General features: G+C 36.1%; 1 protein-coding gene across 3 annotated transcripts in view; it reads right to left on the bottom strand.

Annotated features, from left to right (window-relative positions):
• Nucleotides 1-27327, bottom strand: part of OLA1 (Obg like ATPase 1) — a 101764-nt gene that overhangs the window by 13106 nt on the left and 61331 nt on the right. For all 3 annotated transcript variants that reach the window (XM_080400557.1, XM_080400556.1, XM_080400558.1), the window contains 2 exons: nt 26063-26143; nt 25697-25794 (listed from right to left, as the gene is read on the bottom strand). In XM_080400557.1, coding sequence (XP_080256683.1) covers nt 25697-25794; nt 26063-26143 — 179 coding nt within the window. The remainder of the gene's footprint in view (nt 1-25696; nt 25795-26062; nt 26144-27327) is intronic.

Below are 27327 nucleotides of genomic sequence, written 5' to 3'. Positions count from 1 at the left end.
TGCAAGACCATTACATTTATCACAAAAAAAAATATTAATCTGACAACTTAGACAAGTAATAAATAGCTAACACATATTTATGAAGACAACTGGGTTGCTTCTAGGTGATTAAAAACAATTGAATCTTTCCAACATTTTTCTTGAAATTAAAGGAAAATTCATTGACTTAAAAATTTTGTTTCTTCTTTATGGCTTTCTTTTGTCTTTTGAAGCATCACCCGTTATCCACAAATTATCTAAAATTATGATGTTAGACAACCTTTTTTTTTTTTTTTTTTTTTTTTTTTTTGGGGGGGGGGGGGGGGGGGGGCAGGTTTCAAAACATTCTAAGAGTACCACTAGGTTTAGTTGATTTGATGGGATGGGAGAGGAAAAATCTAATTTACCTAAGCACCAGCACTATGTGACACAGTTCACAGGTGACGTCCTTCCTTCCTTGCTGTTCTGTTAGCATGCAGAGACTCCACAAAGATCAGGTACCACTGTTCTCAGTGTGGCACATATATATAGATGAATATGTATATGTAATCTTATATAAATAAGAAACATTCACAGCCTCAGTAAGCTATCATTCCAAATTTATACAATTGACAAAGAATGGAATGGTGAAAATGATGAAACCAATGTATATAATAATTTTCTATCAAAAAACACATCGATGGAAGAAGTTAAGAATGGAAAGCAGAAAGCACAGGTACTCTGCTGTAACAGATTAACATGCTGTAACTCTTACTGCTACCTGCCTTTCTTAGGGTACCTCTTTCTTGCGCTACATAAAGAGAAAGGAAGACTAAACAGGAAAACATTAAAGAATAAAGAGGTACTTTCTTCCCCACCATGACAGTTTGCATTTTATGAAGTCAATAAATCTACAGAAGGTTTGGAACTACCTGTTACTGACCTAGTCAATCCAGTTTTAAATTATCCGTGACATTTATGAATTTATTTCTTTATTCTCTGGTCCTGGATGGCCAGGAATAACACAGCGATCCTTAGATTTCAAAAAGCCCTCTCCCATCCCCTACCTGCAAGCACTTTCTAGTAACACTTCAGAACAAAAACACTCCCTCCACATGCTGGGCTGCTCCCTGGCCAGGAGCCTCCTCTCAGTCCCTCAGGAACTCAGAACTCCATTTATCCTGTGCATCCTGAATAAGTTCCTCGACAACCTTCCAATGTCCATATCCCCTCCAGTATTTAGTCACTGCATCCAGATGAAATCTTACAAGAGACCAACATGGAGAACCTATCTCACATGTTAGATGTCACTCATCTCCCAACACAGATAGACTTGAGCCTTGAAACACACAGTGCAATAGTCCTTAACATTTTTTACCACAGTATTTTCAGGGGTTTGCAACATCTCAGGAATCTTATGACAAAATAAGTATATAAAGCATTTCACTCTACCAGATTTGGATTTCACAATTTTTAACTTCATTTTAAATTCAACTGATACTGTATCAAGAATAATAGACGTTCCTGATCAACACTGTCATTTGCCATTTATTACAGATGAGTTTATAACTTTCCTCAACATTGTCCTTTGAAACGTAAGTAATCCCAGGCTCTTTGCCTTATGTGTGTCAAAACAAATTTTTGCAGGGCCTTGATCTTTACCACAGCCATCATCTTACATCCCCTATAATTCTGCAAAATCATTTACTAGATGGGGTGACCAGCATTGCACCTACTATTTTAGTTTAGTTGCCTCCCATATTCTAAAGGAACATTTTCATAATCTGGACGTGAGCTTCTCATCCCGCTCCTCCATCTAGATGTTATGCTTGCTTTTCTGCTACCAGCTGCACATGGAGCAGGGACCCTTCCCACACCCCCCGCAGGCATTCTCAAGCTGTTCACCAACAAAAATAACCTGGCAAGAAAGCAGTTTTCAGAAGGAGGAAGTATTTTATTTCTTTCTTACCCTGCCTCCCCACCCCTTTTCTTTTAAGCTGGACCAATTCACTTTTCTATGTATCCTCAAAACCGCTGGTGCCACTATAACTGAAGGGTGGTGCAGGAACAGTTAAGACTGGTCAAGCCAGGAGCGCCTTAAGTTAGCCTCCCACCCAAACAACAGCAATGCCATGAAGCCAAGTTCAATCAGGAATTTTGGCGTTTATCATTGGAGAATACTTGTATATGGCATGACTCCTGCGTAAAGATTATCCCATATGAGATCAGTTAAAAATAGATTCTTCAAGGTAGAAAACAATATTAGTTGACGGGAGGGGAAAAGTCAAAGCAATATTCTGGAAATTCATAAGACTGCACTTATTATGCCCTCAAGACATAATTCTGTTAACAAATTGTCTAGCATAATATGGTAGTAGTATACAGTTTTCAGTTTACCTGGTCTAGAAAGCGAACGGCAGATATTTGTTGTTTAATGATATGTTAAAAATGTGTAAGGACATAACACTTCAATTACAACTTTATACTACTGACAACTTTTTGAACATATTTCAAATAAAGGTTTGTCTTAACTGAAATGAAACTTGTTTAGCTGTTTTGGGTTTGCAAGATGTCAGAACTGTGAAAGAAATACTACTGGATAACATGATATTACCTGTAAATCAAGTACAGACAGTCAGTAGTTAATGGACAAAACTTCCATAACTAGGAGAAATAAAGCATGCAAATAGAAAAATCAAGATGATGACCTACAACCAAGTTTGAATTAAAGAATATCAAGATGGTAGAAAGACAGAGAGAAAGAGGTAAAATAATCCAGAATTACATTTTCTGCTAACATATACAGAGCTCCTAGTAAGAAAAGACTTTTTCAGTACCTCGTACAGCAAATTCCATCCAACAAAAGGTCAGTCAAGGTAACCCTATTTTAAACATTTCTAAGAAGCATCATTCATGAAGAATAAAGATCTTAAGAATTGATTTCTACAACATTCATTTCTGATATAATTTTCAAGACTTCAGTAATATCTCTAAGCAAATCATGGTCCCCCCATTAAAGTGGTCAAAACCAATTATGACTTAAAACAATAATGAAAATGGTACTACACTGCTGCTTGTAGCACCTGCGGGTATGTGAAAGGCTTACAGTTTCTAGTTCTCCTTGGTCTGCCAATTCTAAAAATTAATTCTGTCTTAACTAACAAAAAACCAAAAAATCAACCCCCCAAAAAAAACAAACCAAAAAAGACATGGCTGTTGCTGTCAGCAGAGATCAAGACCAAAATACTGATGAAACTGCATAACAATGCAGACTGCAACAAATCATGGACATTACATTTCACAGTTACAGGCGTAACAGGCTCCACTGGCAGCACATATACTTTGGACAGAAAAGACGCCTTCGGAAAGTTATATCTTTTTCGGTCTTTCTGCTATCATTTATAAAATGTGGAGTTTTGAAAGGTTATCTTGAAAACTGTAACAAAATAATTTAGCAAATACTGGCTCATAAATTATAGCAGAAGGAGCAAATCTCAGTCACAAGACTTGGGTACAAAATGATGATGACTGAGAGACTACTACAGATCAGTGGAAAGAATTCCTATGCCATAGTCAGGTTTACATTACGGCATGATAGTTTTGACTTTTGTCTCTTGACAGGGCTTCTTATGCCACATTGAAAACTTCTCTAAGGGTTCTGTACCAAAAAAAAGTAGGACAATTCATATTAACACTATTTAGCAAAGTCTCACATATGTAATCCCATAAAAAAGTATAAACCATGCATAACAGAATATGTCATTAAAAAAACGTGATGCCTTAACAAGAGAAACTTTACGTGAAGTGTGTGACAGGCAAAAACCATTTTAAATTTCTATTCTTTGACTCTTCCATGTACTGTGTGCACACAAGCAAACACAAGGTCATACTTACCCCCCCAAAATATGATCTACATAAAACTCCTGTGTAATGAAGTAAAACACATCCTAACAACACTTGAAATAAGACACTATAAAAAGTAATAGGGAATATACACCACTAGTACTAATTAAAAATCCTGCAATGAGTAACAGAAATGCAGACTACAACATGTGTTAGTTTAGGCTTTTGCTAATGTCATACTACTGAATGAAACCTAAACAAACTGGGTCAGAATATTCCACACACACCCCGTTCTCTTAATGAAATATCCTCTCCTACTCACACATGACAGAGGGAGATGCTTTCCTCGCTCCTCCAAAATTAGCCTGTGTGATCTTAATCGCAGAGCCTCTCTAGACCACAGAATTCACATGAATGCTCTCTTCCTCCCTACATCAGTTGTTAAAAACTACGTTAAGTAGTAAAATTGCAAGAGTCAAATATTACCACAAGGGCACTAGATTTAAAATAATAAACCCTGTTTATTCTCCCCACTCCCTTGGACCATTACAAGTGCGAAGTGTTATGTGATCACATGACACTATAAGCGACATTTTAAGAAACAATTTTAATGAGACTAGTAATAAAAATCGTAGAAGCTGGTGACACTGCACTATGTTGGTGGGGGGGAGGGCTGTTGATGAAGAAAAGATCAAACTTGTTATTAGGCTGGAATATGCTACTCAATAAATCAGAAATTAACTTTGATGTTCATCCAGAGAAAGAACATCATCTAAGCTCTCAGTGTAACAATGAAAGAGTTATTTAGCTGAATGGTTAATATTCAAACTATAGCATCTCAAAGAACGCAAGGCTTAATTTCAGATACCTGATATAGATACCTAATCTCACTCTGCTCCCTATATAGCTAATAAAGGAAGAGGCTTTTCTGAAGGCAATTCAGAGCACTTAAATTAGGGCTTCTGTTCTCACTTTTTTCTTAAAGCACCGTACCATAGGCTGCTTTAGAAACTAACCCTGACCTTAAGTGCCTAAGATGCTTACGTAAAATTATGTGGTGTGCCTCAGTCTTACCTCCTGCTGATACATTTCCCCAAAATAGTGTCTAATAAATACAACAGCATACACTGTACTGTCATATGAATGTGTTCATGTCCAAGTAAAGCACTAAATGAGTCACAGATCTTCACAGTGTGCAGAGATGCCTTGTATGAAACACACTTCACTAATTTGAAAAGCTGTCACAAAAACGTTCAATTCTACAGACAGTCTGTTTACCTGTCTAAACTATGGTGAAATGAAAAAAATTAATATCTGTATCACCTACTAAAGCATATTTCTCCTAGGGGAACACTAACTTTGATTTATATTTTTTTTTCAGAAGCAGGTATAAGTATCTGGATCAGTGTCTGAAATTACACTCCATTTATCTGATGGACTGTGAAGGTTCTGTTAAACATGAAGATTTTGATGGCTGAAAATGGAATGACAGAAGTAAATTTCTGTCAGAAATAAATACTCGCATTCTGTGGGTGGGTGTGTACAAAACATTTTTATTTGCAAACACAAAACTAAAATTTGATTTATTATAAAACTACTAGTTTACCTATCTTCATCTTCTTATGGATTATGGAATTAGGATGCACTCGATGCACCCAGCAATTTTAACAACAAAAAATTATTTGACTGAAAAGAAGTTCCACCTTGAAGTTACAGTGCTCTGTGCTGCATTTTACCCTTACAAACACTAGCACTAACAGCAATAGGATAAAAAAGCCAAACCTGAAATGCAAGCTACTGTAATTTCTATGACTTGGCCCAGAAACCATTTTTCAATAAAGTCGGAACATAAGCCCCAAAATATACTAATTCTTGTTCAGCCTCTTCTGAGTAAAGAAGAGGCTCCATGTGTGGTGGCATACCTGATAGTTGTCAACATAAATGAAAATGTTCATGAATAAAAAACAGGCTGTATAAAGAGCTAATTATAATATTACTATCAATTGCTAGCTTGCGCTTGCAAATCTTTCATATCATATAAATGCATTGTTTTTGACATTTCTCTGTAGCTAAACATCACATCATTTCACTTTTTTGAAGTAGTTCAAATATGCACAGGATATATTGTAAGGAATGTGGTCTGATCTACAGTTACGCTGAAAAAGGAAAAGCCTATGTCAGAAACATGCATTGTCATTAAAAATTAATTTGAAACATTAATCAGCTCCCAAGTACAAAAAAAAAAACAAAACTAGACCTCTAACGGCCTCTATAAAATTATTTCTACTTTCTCTATATTCATCTGCACCATCCAAACCACAGTTGAACACACTTCACCCAATCAAGCAAACGAAGACTAAAATAATACATATACCCAAAGCCATAGTGAAGTTGTGAATTACTCAACTTGCACCCAGATGCTTTCTCATCGTTAGAAACACTGTTTATTTGCTTAACGCAATCACGCTCCTTTAGCACATGAGTTGGAAGAGACATTTCAGTAACAAATTAAAAGCACCATTCCTATTTTAATGCTCAAAGGGATTCTTCATCTGTTTTAGACATGCCATAGAATTTAAGTTTGGAAAAGGCTGGCTCAACAGGCAAGAGCTCTAGTAAGTAATATATGGTTAAAAGCAGGCCTAACCAAAGGAAAAATACGAAAAAAATCATGTTATTCTGGGACATGACATTCTATCCATGATTACACCGAAAAGTCTCTTAATCAACACTTACAATGCTACTTTAGACTTAAGTTAGGTTGAACAATGACACCGTCAAAGAAGAAATGATCAAAGAAAATAACCTTGATAAACACAAACAATTTTGTTTAAAGGAAAACAATAAAGCATGCCCTGATAAATTTATTCTTTCATTGATATGACATAGGATTTTCTATGCAGGAGAAATACCTCTATAAAGTGTTTGATAGCGTGCCGTGTTTAAGACTGCTTGTTCAGCTGGAGAAAAGGGGGAAGTGGATTCATACAGACCATGTACTAAGTAATGCACTAGATCTGTTAACATGAGAATAAATTGATTTTTAAGGATATTGTTAATCAATTTTCATAAGAATCAAACTTAGGACTGATCTTGTTTAAATACATTAATTACCTTGACATAAACATTGGTTGAACATAAAGTTTACATTCCATACAAGAGCAGGAGATGTTTTCCTCAAGGAAAGTCATCATCATCATCAATTGGATATGACACAGAAGGGGGGATGACGATTAGTCTTCTTGAAAGCAACCCTAAGCCACCAAGAAAATGCAACAGGAAAAAGGCAAATGTAGCCCACAGATGCTACTGGAAACGCTTTGCTTGTTTTAACAGGATGCACTACGTCTGCATATGTGGTGTTCATGAAAGCATGTGCAGTACTATGTGCAGCTCCGGTCAGCTAAATTCAGAACAGGTCTAAGATTACCAGAGGAATGGGAGCCTCATGTAAATGACCGAGACAGAGAGAAAATTGATAATGTCTGCTTTAAATAAGTACTAGAGGTAAACACCAATTAGATAAGATACTATATAATCTACAGGACAAAGCTGCAAGAAGCACCTGTGAAATAAATCAGCCATGGAAAAATGTAGGCTGGGAAGTAGCAGAACATTTTCAATCCAAGGCAGCAGTGAGGTTCTGTGAACAGGCTCCCAATACCAAGCACAAAACAATCAGCTATGTTAAAAAAAAACCACAACAAAATTAGTTTATGAGAGTCATTATACTATGTAGCTACCAATAACTGGTTCTGTACTGAACGCAGAGGAGGGATTAGAGTAATTTAGGGATTACCATATAGTTAACAAGGAAGCACTACATTTTGTGAATTCAAAAGTACATAAAGGCTATGCAGAAATGCAAAAGCAGGGCAAAGAGGTCTCAGTCTCATACAAATCAAGTCCCCACACATTTTGTAAAAAACCATGCCTCCACCGGGGAAAAGGCACAAAGTACTCAACCACCACATATTCGATTTGGCTGGAGCTAGCCAGCTGACCAGCAGCGGTAGGCTGGCAGGCTGATCACCATGCAAAAATTCCTCTTGTGCCACATAATATGATGCTGCCTGCTGTTCAGTGTACCATGTCACTGCTTTTTAAAGAATGAGCATAAATTAGGAATTGCTGTTGAAAGGAAACAAGAATCAAACTCTTGGAAAACTGACTTCATGAGTTCTGTTCTTCCAAAATGAAACGTAATAAAGTCAAAAGTAGCCCATAAATGCCACACATGGTTAACAGCACCGTTCATGAAGACAGCACAGGCAAGGCAGAAGAGGTGGCTGCAGTACTTGCATCACAGCTTGGCAGTAAGTAATTTCAAAATTTGGGAAAGGTACACATTTTTAAAATAGCACTAATAAGAACCCTGGGCTTCATTATCCTAATGAAGATGTCAAATGAAGAAAATCAAGAACATGGTTATTCAAAAACATGTGAAGATTTTAATAGGATTTTCTTACTTGGCAACACAAACAGAAATCAAGAGAGAAGTAAGATCCAGTCCTCCATCACCAAATCTCCAGGCATGTAAAATGCCTTTAAGATAAAGCCATCCCTTGACATCCTCCAGTCTGATATCAGTATCAAGTTTTGCTTCAGAGGATGGGAATCCCATCATCAGAAGTCTCCTGTCCTACCCAACCCAACCGCATCCTCAAGAGCAAGCTTGTCCTTTGCATGGAGCAAGACAAGCCTGACTGTAAAGGAAAGGGAGCCGTTTGGTACAGCCATGAGCAGACCACCTTTCGGGGCAGGACACGGATTCTGAAATGCATTGGCAAGCTTCATTCCAACATTTTATGACTTCAAAGTGTTTCCCATTACAACATTAAGACACTTAACATAGCTGTACATGATTTCAATTTCTAAAAAGGCAACCAATAAACATTTTAAATTCTAAACTGAATGTACCTGTTACAAACCCATTACACAAACCAGTCTTCGAGCTAATGGAACTACAGTGAGTATTTGCCCCTCAACAGACTAGAAGCTGGGAAGCAGTAAGGCGTTCTGCTGTGAGAGCTCACAGACACTTGCCAAGAGCAGAGAAACAAAACCACACAGTACCTCTGAATTTCATGCTGTGCTTTGTAAGGAGAAAAATCTAGCGAGTGCAGTCTCTACTGATCCTTCCTCCTAAAATATGGCCACTTTCCCCATCCCATCGGACAGTTCTTTGCATGCTGTTGCTCAGTCTGGTTTCTTTTCCCAGTGTCATTCTCACTTCAAAGCTTTCCATCCTGGTCCAACAGCTCTTCAGTAAGAAGCTTCCAAATGCGACTCCCTCTTACCTTAAGAGAATTTATCACCTCTTCATTCAATCTGCACCACCCTCTCACCCTGGCTTTTGGTCACTCCCACACTCCTACTTCCTTTTGTCTTATTTGTGGGTTTAACAGTTCTGGTCCTGGCCAGGGACCCACCTCCTACTTAGTCTTTGTTTTTCAACATACAGAGGTACATTTGGACCAGAGGCACTTCCAAACTCCTGTTAGGTCTGCTCAATTCTTCAGTTTAGTAAAACAGCTATTTCAAAGAAAGATCCTTAGCCGCTGTGTATCTCTCAGTATTTAGCATTAAGTATTTACCACTGTAATTTCTTACATTCTGTTTAAAAAATAAATCATACAAATACTGAAATTTTAAAATTTGTTCTGCATAAATCCAATGCCTTTTTAATGATTTTTCTCACTAGAGGACAAAGTAATGACGTAATAGGCTGAAATAAACTAGACTCAGGAACAAAATACTAATTCAAAAAAGAAAGAAACAAACCAACCCTAATCCACTTTATAGTTACTTGAGTGCCAGATACGCAAAACCAATTCAATAAAGGTATCGTACCTTACCAGATACATACAGTAATATTTTTTTAAAAGAAATATTCAATAAAAGTTCTTCGGTAGAGTCTAGAAAAGCACAGAACATACAGTTGTACTTCTAGTGCCTCCGCTTATCAGATGAAATCTCTTTACCCAGCCAAAGGACAAAAAATGGGAACTTAAACAGAGCAGACTGAAACATGGCAAAGCTAACAAACATTGCGGCTTTCCTAGAAAGAGAACTTTCTCTTAGAAAAAGTTACTGTGTGCATGCTGTACTTTTGGTACTTATCTGTGGAGCACGTGGCAAGAAATGCCAAGAGCGCAGGGGGCTTAATATTACTTAATATTCTAGTCGTAGCTGCACATGTCCTCAATTTTGCTATTTACCACAAACAAACCACAACTATACATCACATATCAATCAGAAAAAGGATACCTTTTTTTAATGTTTTAATGAAAATAATCCAAAGTATGGAACTTGACAGTGATGAGATGCCTAAAACAGAAGTATTTCTCCAGCTCTGCAGCAGTTATAAAATACTATGTAATAGTCCTTTACAGAGAAAGCATTTACTGAATTTCTGCACAACTTATATGCTGCAATTTTCAGAAAAGCACCACACTACAAACACATTCCATTCATTCAGAAGCAACCCAGACTCAGTACTATAGAAGCTGAAGGTACTGCTCAATGCAATGATTCATAGTTTCCCTAATAGAAAGATTCAGCAGTTTTCAGTTGAGACCTTTATTCCCTCTCTGAATAAATGATGCCTGAAATTTTTATTCTTGTTCTAATGGAATTTCAATGGCCTTCACTGCAAATCTACTGGAAATTTTCGCATATTAAGTGGAAAAAATTAAATGATGTTAACCACATTTTAATGTGATTAAGGCTGACAGGGTCATTATTTCTGCTAATCACTCAGTTTAAAAAGCTCAAACAAAACTTTGTAACAGCCAGCGTTTTTTCTGTTTTTCCATACATCTACTGTAGTTGAGAATTAAAGCCACTACAGACTAGGAAGCACAGTATATATCATAAAAAGGGTATCTCAAGTGTTTTCAGCAATTTGTACATGGATTTAACTATAATTAATCTCAAGATTAAAAAAAGTGGGGGAAATCAATCTTAAATACATACCCCTTTACTTCTTTTGTCTTCCTCAATCAAAAGACAAAATAGAACAAGAGGACATATATCTCTTTCTTTGTAGCTCCTCTTTGCTAGAGAAAAAGAGAAAATATTTCTGCATGTCTGTACCATGAACCAAAAGGTATGTGTAATCACTGAAAATAATTTCTTAGGAAGGACACGTTGGGCTCTGCAATATGGAGTTCTGCTTGTTACCATTTAGGTTGGCATAAGCTGGAAAACAGGCACAAAAAAGTGAAACAGAGGCAAGTAGCAATGATGAAGAGCAAACAGTACATCATCTTCAGTGCCTTGTGGTTTCCTCTCATGGAAGATCAATGATAAAACAGAAAATTACGGAGACTGCTGCTATGGTCACTGGCCCAGCTTGAGAGCACAGCCTTACAGCCAGCTCTGCCCGCTCTTGCTCAAAAGGTTTGCCACCACCAGCAGCACCGAAACCCAATGGAGCAACTCCCCAAGATCAGTAACAGAACACAGAAGCCTTGATGATCGAAGAGGGTGGAAGCACTGAAATTTAAAAAATAGACCTAAGTTTGTCTCATTTGCCCTACCAGAGGAAGGAAGATGTTGTTTCTGGGATTTATTTTTTTGTTTCTTTCTGGGTGGGAGGAGACTGCTCAGTTTTTATTTGGCTTCAATTTTAGGCTTTTTGCAGGATTAGCATTTTCTGTAAAGACCACCACTGTAATGCTTATTGCCTGCTTAATAATTAATAACACTCTCTGTGGATCCTAATTTTTGGAGGAGCTGTACCTCTCACACAATGTTACCTCCCCCTCCTCACAAACCCAAATCTTATAGATGATTAAAAACAAGAAGGGGGGAGGGGAAGTATTTCAGCATCCAAATTCATTTTTCTATGCAAGTAACTGTGTTTATACTTAAGTTACTTTAGAAGAGAATGAAAGTGCAGACAGACTGATTCACATTGATCATTCCCATCTGGTTTAACAGATACATTTCAACCTTACTGAATCACTAAAAATAAAAACTGTATTATAGCAGCCTCTTGAATTACAAAAAACATTTAAAAAAATAGTAAACAAGATCATGAACTTCTTAACCTTACGGTACACGAAATTTATCCAAAAAATATTTTACTTCCTTCCCATTTCTTGGCAAAGTATCCAACCACATACACAGAGATTTTTATATCTACTTCATGATTACAACAAAAAATGCTGAGAAAAAGATGGTAATTAATCGTACACAAGTCTTTTCATATAAGACTTAACTTCGACCTTCATATCTAGCATGTACTGCTAACTCCGTACTTCTACAGCCAGCAGCCTTTTTCCTAAAGAACATTTACTTCCCGCCTGAATACTTTCCTTAACAAGAAAAAAAAAGTTCAATGATATTACATCATTTACTATCAAGGAACAAAGTACGTTAACATCAATATCATATTGCAGCTGCAGTTTGTGATGTTCTCAAAAAGAAACATTATTGGTATTGTTGGACTTCCTAGTTTTAGTGTGAAGCCATGCACTAGTGCATCAACTAACAACCTCACTGAATTCTTGTGCTCATCTAAGAAGGGACCCTGCTGAATGTCCTAATGCATCTTATTGTGAATCTTCAGCAAATAAAACTTCATGTATGAGCTCATGATGTGCTTTGCTGCTGGAAAGTCACAGGCTCTGTGGGAAGCTTTTTATCTTCCCAGCAGTCAGTTCTCTGAGAACATCAGTGCAGCTACTGTAGTTACCTGTAGATTACTTGTATTTTCTCACATCTGTGTCCAGCAATCTAAACCATGATGATAAAGGGTCATTAGGTTTTGAGTGAGGAAGGGGATGGACTAGACAATTTGCTCTGATAAGCTCCTTGTTGTGAGCGCTGGTTTAGAATGTGAAATGTGAGGTTATGCACATTCTCAACCAAAAAACCAGTGCTCTCAGAGCACCAATTAAAAACCATACTCAGCCCATCTTAAACTACATGAACACATCTTACCTGAAATTTTTACAATTAATAATATTGCAATAAAATAATTCTGTCATGGTAAGAAGGACATCAACTGTCTATTAGCTACAAAAGAATTCAGCTACAATTACTAAGATAACTGCTGTCTGGAGCACAGCAAAGCAATTTCCCACAGTGGGACTTACAGTTCAATTTACCAGTTGGGCAAATATTTTGTGCTCTGCAGTGGTCTACAGAGTTAACAGTTACCTGTAACATTTGAGCAGTGTTACACTTGGGAGAAAACTTTCTTCAACCTAAACAGGTGTTTCAGCTTTATGTATTCCCATGAATACACATTTTTTCCAACCCTGTTTGAAGAACTATTTTAGGGCTTTCCAATTAACATTAAATGCAAATTTATGAAAGAGCCAATGGCTCAATTTTCCCATTCCAAGCCATTCACAATGAGGTCTCGTAAGTTATAGCCTACTTGGAAGAAGGATGAGAATAAGCACAATGTCACCTATAAAATCGTGTTAGTCCTTAAGTAACTTGATGAGGTGGTAACAGGCTATTTTTCCTTACAGGGTATTCTTAATCCAGTAAAATAATAAAAAAAAAATCACGTGAATTAGACAATACTGACACAAATGGAGAGACATGTACCCACAATTGGAAGAAGGCTGCATTTTCATATGTAGCAAAACCAGATTATATCATGAATACAGTACAAACCAAGAATGTTCCACTGGCAAGGTCAGTGATAGAGCTGTAAAAATCCTTTAAAATATTTATAGTGAAATTTTGTATCAAACTCCAGAGAGTACCATGGTATTATGTTAGGCAATGGACAAATACATGGAAAGACAAAGGAGCCACTGAATATTTCTTGGTCAACATACAAATTGTCACAAGAAATTTAGAGACTTAAAGAGTACAAGGAATGTAACTACTACACTTCCCTCTTCTCAAAATTAAAGATTAGAATAATTACATTCAAACACTAACTCATCAACTTAAGATAGTTGAAAATGTTTTTTCTCCATTGCCCTTGCAGAGATGATGATATCCTGCTATGTTGCTTTTGAGTCTTAATTTCAAGTCAGTGAAGAAAAACAGAAGACTGGTATTTTACACAAAAATTAGGTCTATTTCCAAAGTAGAAAAATAGTTACAATGCGTGCTCATTATGGCTTTTCCACCAAGATTTAAAGACAGCATTTGAAAAAGAGCTTTTTCATTTTGTCAGTTACTTTTATTTTATACATACCCATCTCCTGGTTCTGACCTCTGCAAGAGGACTAGCTATATACACCACACTTGTATATATATATATATATATATTATTACTACATAGCCTTTAATGAAAATGCAACATTTTGAGAACTAACATTAACAGTCTGCATCATCAGAGAAAATGAATCCTTAATAATTATTCATACACCAAGTAACTGTAAACCTAAATCATTTCAGAAGACCTGAATGTGTCAAGAACTTTGACAATTATGACTGGAGCCAGGAAACTGTAGCACTGCAGAATTTCTTATGAATTTTTCTAGTTACTTTTTATAAATGCTGTCCTAGATGACAGCTTAATGTGTACCACATGCAATATTTATTCTTCTTCAGTGTCAGACTGTCTAGCCATCCAAGGGAATACAAAGAATGTCACTTATTAGGATAAAAGCACAAGGAAGGTAATCAAGGACATATGTAACATCAGCCAATCATGCCCTATTTCAACATCCTATTCCATTCATAACAGTTCAACAATTATTTGCTTACTGATCACTTGCTTTCAGGCTGTTTGTGTTCCCCGTAATGGTGGTTTGCATTTATTTTGCTCTTTAGAATTGGACACTTGCTGTGCCATGCATGTTTGTCAAAACTTTGTGTCTTCTGTCAGAAACAGCTTTAGCGTATCTGTTTGTCAGAAATCACTAATAGAACAATCTAGTTACATTCTATGTCAATACGGTACTAATATAACTAGAAATCAGAAACAAAAGGCTATCACACAACCACACAATACTGCAAGACAGGCAACTAAAACCATGTTTCTGTTTAATATACTTCAAGCACACTGCTGTACCTTTATGGAAAACCTCATACAGAAAACAGGCTTTGACCAGAATGGAAAAATATACTGTCTAAGCACAAAGTCATTAACCTTGTCTTTTAAGCTTGAATAACTGAATTCCTTACTAGTTCTCCATGTCTCTTCACCACATTTTTATTTATTTATTTACTTGCAGACATCTTATCTGCTGATTCCAACCTATCTGATGGACCAAGTTATAAAAAAGCATTAATTCATAAAGACAAGTAGAGACAGGCAGATAGAGGGAGCCAAAGACAAACATTTAGCCTCCATAAAGTTATTTTTAAATAATATTTTTTTTAAATCCTATGGGAAACTGAACATGCATGCACACATACGCACACTTCATTAATTTGAGTATCCTGGGACATAAAGATTTTATTAAATAAAAATAGGTATGGATTTAATGAGCCTCTGAAATAAAACAAGCTGGAAGAACCATCACATGTTTTAGATAGACCACATTGTGCAGGTTCTCGATGTATTAGGTGTAAGATTTTTTTTTTAAAATAAAAACCATTTGTTTAGATTTAAATATATTTTCACTTCAGAAGTGTAATACTGTGCCAGTGCATGAGAAAAAGAGTGAAACTGATAAACACATTTTCATTGTTCAATTCCATGAAGTACAAAACTAGCACATGTAGTTACTCACTTTCAAATATTTATCTTCTAAACATCTCTTCAGGCTTTAGAAACTATTGCCAGAGCACCGGAAATCCAAAACATTATTTTACTTAACTTCTCCCCAAATTAACAATAATTAAAGTCAAACATTGTAATAAAGGATAATAAGATACCCATACCAAATGTCTCGTTTGACAGTTCTTCCATAAACATACATAACCTATGAACTTTACTCTGCAATTTAAACATGAAGAAGCATCTATTCCTTCTTTCAAAACAAAGATACATAGTTCTATTAATCATAAAACTACTGACTATCAGCATTTGAACATCTGGCATTAATATTAGTCATTAGAAGAAACTCAAGTTGAAAAATAAAACACTCTGCCAAAGCTTGAGAAGGTGAGTAATCTTTCTTGGGAAAAACAAGCAGTTAAATGAAAATAGATTTCCATATACTCAATACTTAAAATTGAGCTGTAAATAACCATAACATTAAAAAAAAATGCATCAGATTTTCAATATAATTATCAATGAAAAATTTGTCTGTAAATTGTGAAACAACAAATTTACCTCAAAGCAAAAGTAAACTTGAAAAATGGCTGCCAAAGCCACAGCTGCCTATATTTCCAATTGTATAAAGGAATCTTAATTCTTAAACATCATATTCCTATTTATAATAAATTATTTTTCATTGGCTGATATTCCCATTTAGCCCCTATTTGTAGAAAACTGAACAGTCCATACAATATTCCCTCAGAGAACACATGCTGCAGGACTATTCATGAAGAACAATTTCAAGATGAAGTTCCCAGACTCCATAAATATCCCAAATATCAACTGCAGTGAAATAAAGAATAGTAGGTGAAATAAAATTAACTTCAACTATGAGAACTTAGATTAACAGAACTCTGTAGCGTGTGATAGCAAGAAATGATTCAAGACATGGTCCGGACAGAGAAACTCAGTAAGTAGAACTTTAGAGGTAAGTACATGTACTTTTTTGTGAATCAGATTCCTTTCATAATCTGTCAGTCAGTATTAGTGTAAGTTACTTATTAATTTGGACATTGTTTAAGAGATAGTATTATAGTGATACTGATTTCAATGCTCAATCAAAATTTCCCCATACAGATGTTTTTCAAAAAGTAACACAAGTAATTCTCTTGTATTTTCAGAAAATGAAGACAGATTTTTAGAAGGTTTTTGGCTTAAAAAAAATTCTAAAATGAAAGCTCACCTGCCAGTTATTACAACTGTTGATGTGTCTACCATGAGAACAAAAACCTGTTTTTCCTCTCAAAAACCACAGGTTACATGCAGCAAGGAGGTATTAGATCCTAACACAGAGAAGGAGCTACCTGCAGCTCCCATCACACTAAGTGAGATCACAGCCACCCATCTCTCTACTGCCATTCAACAGCCTTCCTCTCCATCTTCCAGATTCTCAATAGGACCCACATAGTAACAGCTGCTGATTTTTAAACACCATGTCAGATACAATAATAATGACCCAACACACACTAAAAGCCGGGGACTCTACCCATAGCATCTATTTTCCCCTTGTTTTGAAAGAGTAATTTATTTGCTTTATGAACTATGCACTACTTCTGTTTCTGTGTTGTCTAGTTGACAAAGATAGGCTAACAATGCTCATTCATTCTGAAAGTCACAGGGCTCAACACATTAGTAATAATAATTAATAACTACTAACTTAATATACAATAATTAAGACTAAACAACAAGAATCAAGAATAATAATCTCTTGCATAATTCTCTATTAGCTGATTTTAAAGCAACTAAGGGCAAAACCCTTCTTTATTTAAAAAAATATAAATCCTGCTTTCTAGGATAAAACCTGCTTGTTAATGGGAAATGTTCAAGTTATTCTTTGAGCTCATTAACTAAACCATGGCATATGTAGAGCACTCTCTACCTGTCTTTCCCTGTCAAAATTCTTGTGAAGTTCAAATAAGTAGAAAAAGTTAACTTGATTCAGCTACAGCATATTAGCAGATAGCATTTTAACTGCAACAAAAGAAGTGTAACTGGGCTTTTGTAACTTGCATCACAAAGGAGACATAAAATATTTTTATAAGTCAACAATAAACAGAAAAATGCAGCAGAACCAAGCTCATCTTCTCCAAGTAGGTTTGGACACTCACTTTCAATCAAAGAATAATCTTTACCCCTGAGAAATTCGAGTAGACTGTTTTACCTTCCTTCTCCTTCTCTCATCAATATTGCTACACGCAAAAATCACTGCAGCAAAGGTGGCTGTGCTTGTAATATGCATGACACAAAAGAATATGGAAACAAGAAATGTTTTACTTCTACCTCAGTAATGATGTTTCTCACCAGGAACATGAAATGTGAAAGGGATTTTGACACAAACATCTACAGGCATATATGCACAGCCAAACTGCTTTACTCTAAAATTAGTAAGAGTGAAGTCACTACCGAACTATTTACCATTGGAAGTCGGACTGCATATGACGTAACGATATTATTGAGAGATGACAGCACTGACAGAGTGGTTAGTACCCTGGTCGCCTCAAAAATCCTTGAAGACCTGTTGATGGGTTGCATTGAGGATGCTCAGACTAACAACCCTGGCCGGGAAGACACTGTAAATTACAGAATCTGGTCCTCAATATAAAAGCTGGGTTCTTAGGCTGCTTACCCTTCCCCTTTCTTCCATTCTGGTACAAAGGCAAGTGAGAAAAATACTGTTTCTCCTTCGCTTTTTCCATTTCAGTGTTTTAAGATTCCACTGGCTTGGAGTACTATGGAAGACAGATGTCTGTTCTCCTAAATAAAAGCTAGACTGAATCTAAAAACATTAGCCACAAAAAGCCAGATGAGACACTCTGAAGCTAAAAATCTCTCTTTAGAGTATCAAAAAAAGATATCAAGCTACTGAAAATTCCCAAACTCATTTAGCTGCCAGTAAAACTAGTATTTTACACATTCTCAAAAGCTATGCTCTAACCTACAATAAATAACAGGGAAGCATTCTAAAGAAGAATTGATTCAAAAAACTACCAGCAGCCGATCACTTACTCCCCCAGGCTCCCCCCAAGGGATAGGGAAGAGATTCAGGAAAAAGGTAAAACTCATGGGTTGAGATAAGAACTTAATAATTAAAATAAAATATAATCTTGTATGATAACAGTAATAACAACAACAATTGTAATGAGAAGAAGAGAGAGAGGAATAAAATCTAAAGGAAAAAAGAAAAAACACCAAGTGATGCACAATACAATTGTTCACCACCTGCTGACCGATGCCCAGCCAGTCCCTGAGCAGGGATCAGCCGGCCCTGGCTGAACCCCCCACCCCTGTTTCTATCCTCAGCATCTCATTCCATGGTATGGAATATCACTTTGGCCAGTTCAGGTCACCTGTCCTGGTTGTGTCCCCTCCCAATTTCTTGTGCCCCTCCAGCCCTCTTGCTGGCAGGGCCTGACAAACTGAAAGGTGCTTGATTTGGTATAAACACTATTTAGCAACAACTGAAAACATCAGTGTGTTACCAACATTATTCTCATGCTAAATCCAAAACACAGCACTGCACCAGCTACTAAGAAGAAAATTAACTCTATCCCAGCCGAGACCAGGACAACTGCTCATTTTTAAATCATCCCAGAAACATTTTATTTGAAGTTTTACTGTCCTAATGCTTAGGAGCCAAGAGTTTACGTTTGGCACAGAGCAAACTCGGTATCAGAGATAAACCCATCGCACTTGTACAAAAGTACGTCTAAATCAGAAATTCATGTCCTCTGTAGAAAAACTGCTCAAATTTAACACTGAAGAGTCTCAGTGATTTAATCTCCTTCTATAATCCACAGCACCTGCATGTAGGCAGAGCACTGGAATGAAGCTAGACTTTTCCTGGAAGGTGTTTGTGTGTCTGGGGTGAGGTTACACACTGGAGCTGAGAGCAGGGACACATCTTCCCCATGCTTAAGAGACATGTCCCTAACACCTGCTGTTACCCAGCATTCACATTCAAACAGACTGGGGACTCCAGAGGGGGAGGTAAAGGAAAGCAAAGCAAAGCAGGAAGTCTGATGAAAGAAATCATCCAGGCCAAAGGACTGGACTGGAACTAAGCCAGCAAGAATGGGATGAAATCAGACAAGAGGGAGAGGCAACCTGGCAAAGCCCTATGGAGAATACATCAGCTAGGAAAAGGGTGAGTAAAAAAAGTTTGGGATAGAACAACTGAATGAAAAGTCACTGGAATTGGTAATCCAGAAGACTACAAGAAGTCAACTAGCAATGTCAGGCAAATGAGCTGGAAAGAAAAGAGACTGCCATTAGGTTGATGGGTGATAAATTAATTTGTATAAGACGTAATAACGAATAACTGTTTATTAAGCAAACAGCACTATCCCTTAATACAGTATGTAAGTGTTCTATGGAAAACATGCCATCCTCTAGTTAAAACGACCTGAGCTGTGAGGTACTCTCTCTCTCAAACAGGCAGTAAAGGTGCAATAGGAAACACAAATTCTGGATCTTGTTACCTGTGAGTATCAAAGTTGAGCTGTATTCACAACTTGTGTATGCAAATCTCCATTTACACACAGAACATACAAATACTCTGTAATACTTTTTAAAAGCATTTCAGTTGTAAGGCAGGGATAAGAAGTGCAACATATTTTAAAATGTAATTTTGCAAATCTGTCAGCATAGAAAACAGCCTTAAAAATCATTGAGCAGCTATGTCAAGAAAACATCTCAACACCATGATGGCATTACAACTTACAATTATGACTGAAAGAATTCTATATCAAATACATTCTCAAATATATTTACAAGAATAAAATTCATCTGCCTAAACATTCATGACTGTATGACCTATAATGTATTTAAATATTTGCTTAATGTAATTCAGGAAATAAATATCATTCAGAAGCTGAAGGTAGTGAAAACTGCATTCTGCTCTCACTCTGGTATCTTGCTATATGACTAATATCCTGGTATTTGCAAATAACTGTTTGCTTTAAGTGATGTAATTCTGTTTGCCTCTGCACTGCAGAGGTTCATTAACAGCAGCATCCCTCCTTTTGGAAGACAAACGACTTTTAGGTATTTGGTTCAAATGGGGTAATTTTTTTTGGTTTTCAGCAAAATTTGTGAAGTTCACCTATTTCAGACAGCATTTGAAAATGGTTGGAAACTTGGGACAATGAAAAGAGATGGTGTTTCTGTGGGATGCTACAGTTCCATTGAGTCACCATATTTCTAGCTGTAAGAGATGGAGCTGGCCCACAGCTGTTCTTTCACTTAACTTTACATCCTGTGCATTTATTTACTAAGATTCTTATATATAACTACACTACTTGTTAAATCACGTTTTGCTTCAAGGTGTGTTACATTAATACTACCGTTTCCATTAATCTTTGCTTCTTTTGGTTTTTAAGATGTCATTTTGAAAAATCTCAAAACCAAAATGCATGTAAAATGCCAAGGAAGATCTTTCACTTTTTTTTTTTTTTAATGTAGAGATCAAATATTTATTACTAACCAATTTAAGAAGAGCCTGTACAAAAACAGTATCTCCAGGACTTCCCTAAAATCAGACATTATTTTATGGGTGGCAGGGGAGGTTTGGGAGTATAGGGTTTTTTTTGCTGTTGAGTTTCTTTTAAGTTTTGTTTTCTTTTCTTGATTTTAACAGATGTACTGAAGCCATGAAAACCTTCTGGATAACATTTCTTCTTCTGTCACCATCTTCTTGCTCTACCAGCACATGACACCACCTTGTTCTTTCGCTAAGAAAGTGAACACTTAACCTACTAGATCTATTCTGCCACTGGGCATGTACCCACAGAAATACAACCAAGAACATCAAGTCTCCTTTTCCAACCAGATAATAACTTTCTTTCCTAACTAGTATAAAGAGAAGACTGAGAGAATCAGATTAGTTCATACTCAAGTCTGTTGATTCTTCCTCGTACTTTACCCCGATATTTCTTTCTTCATGTCAGATTTCTCCACCCCGCTCCCCTTTTTTTTTTTTTTTTTTAATATTTGGAACATCTGAAACAATATGGAAAAGATGAATAGAAAAGGATTACTCACTCCCATACTACAAGACCTAAGGAGCATCAAATGAAATTACGACGTGGCAGATCCAAAACAAGCATAAGGAAGTATTTCTCCATATAGCACATAGTTAAACTGTGGAAGTCCCTGCTCCAGGATATTGGGATGCCAAAAGTATACATGGGTTCAAAAGGTCAATGGCTAAATTCACAGCATAAAAATCAGTCAAAAATTATTAACCACAAGTATATCATATCTGGCTTAGTCAGTTCTACAATAATAGATTGCAAGAAGCTGGACGCATACACTCTGTTCACTTAATGTGGTCCTGTAATCTTCCCTGGACATGTTAGTGGCCTGTCAGAAACATGATGCCAGAAAAGACAGACCTTTCATCTGACCTAATTATGCTTCTTCTAGCTTAAGAACATGAAAAATGCTAGAAAAACTAATGGGGAAAAGGTTATTTATTATGGCATATATGCCACCTTTCTAAATACACAGGAATAAGACCAGTCAAGAGAGGTATCCTATCCAGGAACACCCAACTTATTTTTGTTAACAGAATGTCTACCACTACATTTTGAGAGACAGCCCCTTGAAAATAACATTAACACACATTTGGATGCTCAACAAGTCTGGATTATATTAGAGAAAATGTTCAAATATCCCTATCAAGTCTCAGATGACTTAGTTATGATGCTATAGATAACAGAATTGTCAGCAGCGTAATCAACTCCTTAAATTAGTCTATGCATAGGATGAAAAAAATCACTTGGTTTAGACCTAAGAAGTCAAGTCAAAAGATCAGTCTATGCAGCTTTGACACATGCAGTATTCCTGGTGCTCACTGCAAAGAGTTAAGTCCAAAATACTGAACTGTACGATATGATAAACATGGTCCACTACCCCTGCTCATTAATTAGCTCAATATATTTCATAATTGGAATCCATATTATGACCCGCTAAATGCATCCTCTTTAGCAAGACTAAAATGTAAACCTTTAATTAGGTGAAGGGCTGATAAATCTCGTGTCCTGGATTTATGTGACATCCTGGGACTCAGAAAGCAGTTTTAACAGAAAATTATTAGGCTTATTTAGAATACTTTCACGATAAAACTTGAATACATGTATACCATGTTAAGGTACTACAGCCATGTAAAAACCATTAGGAATTATTAAAAGAAGGGCTTAAGTATTCATTTAGAGAACAGCAATATGTAGAGTAAGAATGGTTGCAGTGGATTCCCCCATACAACATCATGATTACTGTCATCTGATCATAACACAAGTGCGACTAGCACAGCTGCCATGTCAGCTTCTCTTCAGGGGCTAGGTCTTAATCATAAATCAGCGGAATGACTAATTCAACATTGTTAAAACCAGCAAGTAACTGCTTGGAGCCATTCCAGTTTTTACATCTTTCAAAAGGTCAATACACCTACTCAAACACACAATAGTCCTATCTTTCACAGTGTTTTCTTCTTTTCTTGGATTGAAAAATAACATGTTAGCACTTAAATGTAAGTGTGTTTTAACTAACAATTAAAATGTTCATTAATTCTGAAAGAGTGACCCAGTAAAACAAAGACAATTTTAGTTTTCCTCTCTACCCACAATCAAAAAGCCTCTCCACTCCTTTGCTGTTTTAAACACTTTTATAGTTGTAAAAGTCTTATGAAAACATTTTACTGCTGAGCGTTTCCTGCATTAACCTTACTTTTGTTACAGTATTATTATGAATTAAGCTCAGAAATAAACTTTTTCAAGTTGAACGACTAGTCTAAATGTGGCTTGCATTTCAAATATGAACCTCTACTCCTCAAAATAATAACAAAAAAATTACAAAGTGGCATCTAACAGTAAAATATATTCTAATCATTTACATCTGCTTACACTACATAAATGACAAAAGCCTACCGTTAGCATCCTTCATAGAAAACATTTATTCTGCTCTTAAATATAAAAGCTATGTTGCATAAACAGAGGATTTAAAGCTGTGGCAGAGTGTCTGAATGAAAGAAAATGGCAATCTTTCTGGTTCTACTAGATGCCTTTCCCTATCACACAATGTTTCCCACTCATAAATACATGACAAATACTTCCTCAATCATTTTTTACGAGCAGGGATGCACAGGGGGTAGTCAATGGCTAGCTTGAGGGAAAATAGGAACAGCAGGAGGCAGAAACTGTACTGAAAATGGCTATGTGGTAAATTCTCTTCTGGAACATCACTCAGCTACCCAGGCTTTGATCTTTCAGCTACAATTACACTCACATCCATGAGATCTGGATATAGTTTTTAAAAACTAAATCATTAATTGTAATAGAAACAGTTAAACCATTTCATTATATGACTCCTCAACTCAAACATCTGATTTTTTACAAATTAAAAATTGCAATTTATACAAAGATTTGCTTTCAATTGGGTTTAACTATGTCATCATCACAACTAGTCTCACAAAAAACATGGGGTGACTGGCGACAGCTAAATCACAGACTGGCGTCTCCTAAATAGTCTGTCTACCATTAGGGTCTGGGAAATGGTATTTACTGTACAATTAGAGCCAGTGAGCTCTACCTGTAATCATACAGGTGCGAGGATTCTTTTTTGGACAGGGCAACCAACTCATCCATTTTCACAAACTTCTATGCCTATACTATAAGGTTATAGCAAACCTCAGGAAACCCAAACATTTGTACTTTAAAAAAATAATCACCTGACAATAGCATAGCAAATACTACTATCCTGATTTTAAAGACTTCCTTGGGTAGAATCACTTTTAATGTTTAAATTGTCATACCCAAAAAAACATTCAAAGAAGGAACAAATTAATTCACAATCATAAAATCTGGCAAACATGAAACGCTTACATTATTACACCGGTTATCAAGTTTATTCCAAAGTCTGTGTTTTTGGCCAAGAGGGTTTGCTATTAAACAGGTTAAATTTTATTCTTTAACATTAACACAAAATGTCTTGGACTATCAAAAGGACAGTTTTAGCTGCTGTAATTTCACAGAATTTATTCTAATGATTTATTGGAGTTAACCATCTGACATTAATTATTGTTTTGGCTTCCAGTCTATGAATGTTTATTTTTCAGTTTAAAGCCTTCTCACTCTTTGATATCATATGGAAATGAGAATTTTTAATGGAAAATTGAAACCATGTGCATCTAAGTACTTAATGAAGTACAGGGAGAAACAGAGGGTGTACTTTAGGAGAATTCAGATATTCCACTTTAGATACTTTTGATTTGTTTGGTTGAGTTACATGTGTGTATTTGTTCACAAACATACATTTATACATTTTCAAAGTATCTCACAAGTACAGTGTTTAAAGATCTGAATACTGAGAAAAGGTTTGTTGTTTGGTGGTTTGTGTTTTTTTTTAAACTAAATATACTGCTATAAACTTCTCTTCATCATACACTACTTAATCTGTTGCCTCCTCCTCAAATCTAATATTTACCCCATCTACAGCTTCCAATGACATGCTAAAAGCTGTACTTCTCAACAGCGGATTCCCGCCATATGTCTGCCATGTTAGGACTGGATCTTAATCCAGTTCATTGAATGCCTGATAGATTGATTTCGTAACCATCATGCACTTAAGTCATAATATTGATGTCAGGAATACTTGACTAAAACCTGTGCTGTTCATGGCATTAAAACCCATCAAAACAGGCCTGTAAACCATAAGCATAGGGCAAGCAGCAGCGAGGAAGCCAGGCACCCAACTGCAAACAGAAAAGTAGTGTTAAAATGTGCAATTCTGCCACAGTTTGAAAGATTTCTGTGCAACTCGCATAGCTTTAGCCCTCTGGCATTCAATTCATTCCTTTGGAATGAAAAAGATCTTGTTCAATCAGCATTATGTAACATGATAAAATACATGTTTATTTAAATCAGTGCTTCTAAATCAAATCTATTTTGTTCACAGTTAATGGATTCATGTAAAAATGTAAGGAAGGAAAGCACAGTCTTTTCTGTTCTGCAGTTTCATTCAGGCTTTCGCCATATGTATTGCACTCAAGCAGCATATCAATGGGGGCATAACAAGTAACAAAGTGCAACATTAGTTTTTGTTTCTATTTTAATTAATATCCTTGGTGATCTTAATGCACAAGGAATTATTCACCACTGAAAAATGTGAAATAGAAACATAAATCTAGATATTTAACCTGAAAACACTTACCACTTGTTTTTCTTTCTAATGTAGTCTTTTTCAGAGAGGTTAACCAAGTAGATCATCGGTTTTGAAGTAAAAAACAAATGTTTGTTCAAAACATCAATCTAGAAATGAAAATACAGGAGGAGAATTTTAAAAACAAGTTATACCAACTTGAGTTAATTCTATGACCATTTTCCTGATGGCATGTCTGAGAAGGCAACAGAATTAAAGTGTAATATATAGATCACAGATAAACACAGAATTAGCTGATAAATTTAACATTCGATACACTATGAATATGAAATCTTACAAAAAAAACACCTTTAAAAAAAGACAGTAACAGGTAGCAAAATTAGGAGTCAATTCATGGGATAATAATTTATAGCCTACCTCTTTATCATTCCAATCATGATAGAAGCGGACAGCTTTCTTTTCATCTATTACCCATGTCTTGATTTTGCACATTACATCCTACACAAGATCAGGAAAAAACAAAGTCAAAAACTCAGCTGGATATCAGATCATTCTCTTCCATAAACAAGGCATGCATATATTAAGATTCAAAACATACAAACAAAAATTATATAATACCTTTTTTAAAAAAATTTTTACTCTCCCAGAAAAAGAAATTGCTTCCTTAAAAGTCACTAAGGAGCAATACTGATTATCAAAACAAAGCAAATCCCGTAATTAGGAAGTTAAATACACAATACTCAAGTATCATCTCTTGCCACCACGAAAATTAGCAGAGCTCATAAAATATATCTTAAGATCAGCACATTTTAGATTGCTTTTCAAACTCAGTAAGACACGACATTTCAGCATCCAGCAGGAGAGACCACGTACAATATAAACATGCCATTAAGAAAAGGGAATGGGTGGGAAAAAACACAGCAAATATCTTTTTTTTTTTAAATTGTGAGCAAAAGAAATTGAGCCTATTATTGATGATCCACCCTTCAAGAAATTAATTCAAATGGCCAAAGCCCTTTTTATTCCACATTAATTTTTCGCCAACACCTTCTCCCTCCCCCCCAAAATGAAACCTGCCAAAGCCTCCATTACACAATGGCAAGAGCCTTGCACTGGTGACCTCCAACCAGCTGCATTCACTTTCAGAACATCTCTCTCGGCAGGAAATCTAAAGGCCTTTTAGTTAGCAAGCTAGTGTGCATTCAGAAGGAGTAACTGCAGGAAGAGCCCAATGTGCTTTGTTTCTCTGGCCTTTCTTCACAGAAAGATTAATCATCTGTGAAATGGAAACGGCAAACAGCAAGTGACACAAACTGAACCCTTCAAGCCTTTCCTCATCAGTTTTGTGGTCGTGAATCCGAAAGCTGCGTGTGGCACGGTTCTCCTTACAGGCAGGTGTTAATAAAAGGCTCTTGGGTCTGAAAGGTCAAACTCTGCTCTTCTAGGAGTAGTACATTTTAGAGTCGCCTATTTTTTGTTGTAGATAATTTATCATCATGCTTTAAATAATGCATTTTTAGGCTATAATTGACACCACTAAGAATTAAGATCTTTAAAATACAAGGAAACATTCTGTAAACCGTCAAGCACACAACATTTTTTGCTCTTAATGCTATGCAGTTGAAGTACATTTATAAACAACCATAAATAACATCAGTATTTACTACAGCCTTTTCTAGTCT

Source organism: Falco punctatus (genome assembly GCF_963210335.1).
Source record: "Falco punctatus genome assembly, chromosome: 8".
Taxonomy (NCBI): Eukaryota; Metazoa; Chordata; class Aves; order Falconiformes; family Falconidae; genus Falco; species Falco punctatus.
Note: the sequence above shows the minus strand (reverse complement) of the source record. Positions and strands in the feature narration are given on the sequence as shown.